At 39.9% G+C, this 4,452-nt stretch overlaps 1 protein-coding gene across 2 annotated transcripts in view; it reads right to left on the reverse strand.

Annotated features, from left to right (window-relative positions):
- Positions 1–4,452, reverse strand: part of LOC106874489 (uncharacterized) — a 384,280-nt gene that overhangs the window by 57,020 nt on the left and 322,808 nt on the right. For both annotated transcript variants that reach the window (XM_014922234.2, XM_014922232.2), the window contains exon 5: positions 2,156–2,715. In XM_014922234.2, the coding sequence (XP_014777720.1) occupies positions 2,156–2,684 (529 nt within the window). In that variant the 5' untranslated portion in view covers positions 2,685–2,715. The remainder of the gene's footprint in view (positions 1–2,155; positions 2,716–4,452) is intronic.

Genomic DNA, 4,452 nt, shown 5'->3' on the forward strand with positions numbered 1-4,452 from the left:
GGGAGGAGGGAGGAGGGAGGAGGGAGGAGGAGGAGTGCAGAGGGTGGAGGAAAGAGGAAGGAGGGAGGAAGGAAGAGGAGGGTAGAGGGAGGTGGAGGACAGAGGAAGGAGGAAGAGGGGGACAGAGAGAGAGAGAAAGAGGAAGAGGACAGAGGGAGGAGCATTTTGCAGACATTTTGTGCATAATACCTTAACAAGTTTCAAGTACCTGATAGTGTCCACACAAATAAAAAAGGCATTATAAGGGATGCCCATTTACTTTTGGGATGGCTATGTACATCGTATATATGTTTAGTACCACCTTTTATCTTTTACACCACAATTTGAGTTTATTATTCAGCTTCTTCATGTTCCATTATTCATGAATATTTGATGGCATCTGTGCCCAGCGACGCCTTTCTGGCACTTGTGTCCACGGCATGTGTAAGGACTTTCGAGCGAGATCGTTGCCAGTGCCCCTGGACTGGCTCTTGTGCGCGTGGCACATAAAGTACACCATTTTGAGCGTGGCCATTGCCAGTACCGCCTGACTGGCCTTCATGCCTGTGGCACGTAAAAGCACCCACTACACTCTCGGAGTGGTTGGCATTAGGAAGGGCACCCAGCTGTAGAAACTCTGCCAAATCAGATTGGAGCCTGGTGTAGCCATCTGGTTTCACCAGTCCTCAGTCAAATCGTCCAACCCATGCTAGCATGGAAAGCGGATGTTAAACAACGATGATGATGAATATTAATGTTACACATCCAGTGGAGAATAATGCCACATTTTTCAGCTTTCACTCCGTGGCAAAACTGAATTGGGAGTCACCCCAGACGCCCCCCCCCAATGTGCCACCGCTTCCCCCTATACTGTCTTTTACAGCAGATACAAAATTGTCACCCTCATAAAAGCCTTGTCCAGAGCAGATCCCCTCTCGTCCCTTACATCAGCTATGCTTACTGCTTTCAACCAATCCCTGCATTCATTGCTCACATCTTGTTTCACAAACATCAAACAATCCACTCTTTACTAGAAAACAAACAAAAGCAAAACAGAAAAACAAAAAAACAAAAAAAACCATTGTTGCCAGCAGAAGACATACCTCTCTGAACTCCTCCATCACGTTCTTACTGTGACAGCTATGTTTTTGGAGTGTTCACCTCCACTGTTGATTAGATCACCTTGGTAACAGAAGCGATCAGCTACTTCCAGGGAGCCTTCCAAGCATTTGAATGATTTTCTTGCACAATTGCTATTATTGCCAACTACTTCTATGTATCTGCCTCAAACAAAATCTTCCATCATTAAATGTCTACTTTTTCAGAATGTGTGTGTGTGTGTGTGTGTTCGCGTGAGTGTGTGTGTCTGTGTGTTTAGATGTGTATGCTCTATCTCTCTCTCTTTCTACACACACACACACACATCTGTGTGTGTGTGTATATATTGGGTTGGTAACTAAGTTCCCGCTGGTTTTTGAAATTTTGGAATTTATTGCCTTTTTAAATTTTGGAATCTATTTTTTTCGAGAATTCTATTTTTGAATCATTTTGGAATCTATTTTGTTTTTCTTTTCTAGTTAATTTTAGTTAATTTTTGTTTATTTTCAGATCATTAAAATGGAATGTCAAGTTAAGAAAAACGAGCATTTTCGACACCTTCTTTTTGCTTTTACTCAAGGTTCTAAGGCCATAAAAGCTGCTCATAACATTTGTGCTGTGTATGGAGAGGGTGCTACACCAGACTTGGTGTGCTGACTCAATGCCATGCAGAAATAGTATATCTGAAATCTCAGCTTTTGAGTTGAAGTAGTTTCGGCGTTATGGGCTTTTAAAACTACAATCACTAGGAGATACTAAATTCACACTTCAGTATTTCCGCTGCCTAAATCCCTGTAAACACAAGAGAGATGTGGAATAAAAGTGTATTTATACATTTTTAAGATTACTGAACTGAAATTGCTCTATGCATATGTTCAAAACCAGGCTATTTTAAGACAGATTCCAAGAGTGAATAATGATTCCACTGAATGAAATACTCTGAGATATTTGTATCTGACTTCGAAAAAAAAAAAAAAAATAATAATCCAATCAAAATTAAACTTGTTTACAAAATAAATTGCTGGTTGCAAAAGAAACAAGAACAAAATAGGGTTCCTTTTTTGACCCCTTGACTTACCTGATTCATTTCCGTACTCTGTATGTGGAGCACTGTATCCCGCTGAATTGTTGGCTGAATCATTAGCCCCTGAATTACTCCCTAGAGATGATTGCTGCATCGATAGAGCAAGTAGCTTTTTACATTCGGAAGAACTACGATTGCTATTATTGGAATCTTCCTTTGGTTTATTATTGCCAGAAGAACTGGACTGAGCAGACACAACAGTAAATACCAGTCGTACTTCAACGGTTTTATCAATAGCTGGTTTTACGTTGCTTGGTTCGACGTTTTTGAGGATGTAGCATGATTTGGCATTGGGTGACAAGACATTGAGCTGTTCCAGCATTTTGGTGATTGCAAAGTATAGTTCCACGTTCTTATCATCTTTAACTGCTCTCGTTTGCACTCGGTTTCGTTCAGTGGTTAGGTCTGGCATTTGGCTAGGACTGGAGGTGGAGGTGTACTGTATCAAAGACTCCACTGTTCCGGCACATGGTATCAAGGAGCACACCAATAGGCCGATGCTAAAGGCTCCTGTGATGGTCATTGCTAGCTGCCCCGTGAAAGCTCGTAAAACCCTAAAAGGAAAAGAAAAAAATAGAAAGATAGAAAAAAAGTCCTAGAAAGTAAAACATTGAATGAAAGAACAAATCAATTATTAAAATATTAGATTGGTGAAAATATTGAATTCTCTTTCTTGAATACTGAGAAATCAGCAGAAATTTGTAGTAGAGATTGGAATTGTCTGTTGAGTCAATGCAAGAATATTCTTGATACGTGGCCGTTGCCAGTACCGCCTGACTGGCCTTCGTGCGGGTGACACATAAAAGCACCCACTACACTCTCTGAGTGGTTGGCGTTAGGAAGGGCATCCAGCTGTAGAAACTCTGCCAAATCAGATTGGAGCCTGGTGTTGCCATTCGGTTTCACCAGTCCTCAGTCAAATCATCCAACCCATGCTAGCATGGAAAGCGGACGTTAAACGATGATGATGATGAATGGTGGCAAAATGGCAGAACAGTTAAAGCATCAAATAGCAGGCGTGACGGTATTTGTTCTGTCTGTAGGATTTCTGAGTTCAAATCCAGCTAAACCAACTCATCTTTTACTCTTTGTGAGTAAAGCTGTCAATAAACCAATTACCTATCCAGAAGTGGGTGAATTCTTTTTTGTCTTTCTTTCTCCCTCTTTTTGTCTTTTTCCCTCTTTCTCTCAGTATCTATCTCTTTCTGTCTATCTGCCTCTCTGTTTTTTTTTCATTACATTATAGTGGCACATAAAAAACACCTTTTCAGCGAGACCGTTGCCAGTACTGTGTGATGGGCCTTCGTGCTGGTGGAACGTAAAAGCACCCACTACACTCTCAGAGTGGTTGGCGTTAGGAAGGGCATCCAGTTATAGAAACTCTGCCAGATCAGATTGGAGCCTGGTGCAGCCTTCTGGCTTGCTAGTCCTCAGTCAAATCGTCCAACCCATGCTAGCATGGAAAGCAGATGTTAAACGATGATGATGATGATATAATATAGCCTTGGCCAGAGGCTACAGTAGAAGACACTTGCCCAAGGTGCCACAAAATGGCACTGAACCAGGAACCATGTTGTTGGGAAGCAAACTGCTTACCACACAACCATACCTATTCCTTCATGCTGATGTTTTAGATATATATATGTTTGTGACTTGCAGTTCAAATACAAACATTTTATTTGTATATTCTCAAACAGCATTACGTAATTTTCTAAAGTTGTTTAACACTGTCAGAAATAGGGATTCTGTCTTAAGATGTCAAAATCATGCTGATATCCAACAGGCAGCTGACAAAGGAAACTAACTTTTGTGTTAAATATATTTTGGTTCTCTTGTTAATGACTCTGTTCATTGTTATTGTCCTGTTGGAGTTGTTTTACTCACTTAGGAGAGAACAAGCTTTTAGGATATTTTGGTTTCTTAATAGGGTATTCGATGGAGGTTAGTTACTATTTCTTATTGGAAGAATATATTGTTTTATGAATTTAGTTTAAAGTCGTCAGAATGGCATACTGCAGACATGATGCAGTAAAATGGTGTGTGCACGTGCACACACACACACACACACACACACACACACACACATTGATTCATACAAGCATATGTTTTTATACAGCTATTCAGGTAACATACATTACATGAAAATACAAAGTTACATACATAGGTATTTGTGTGCATGTGCACTACTGCATATTATATACAATATATATATATATAATACTCACACACACACACACATACATATATATACATACATATATACATACATACATATATATATATATATATAT

The sequence above is a fragment of the Octopus bimaculoides genome, chromosome 12 (assembly GCF_001194135.2).
Source record: "Octopus bimaculoides isolate UCB-OBI-ISO-001 chromosome 12, ASM119413v2, whole genome shotgun sequence".
NCBI classification, from domain to species: domain Eukaryota; kingdom Metazoa; phylum Mollusca; class Cephalopoda; order Octopoda; family Octopodidae; genus Octopus; species Octopus bimaculoides.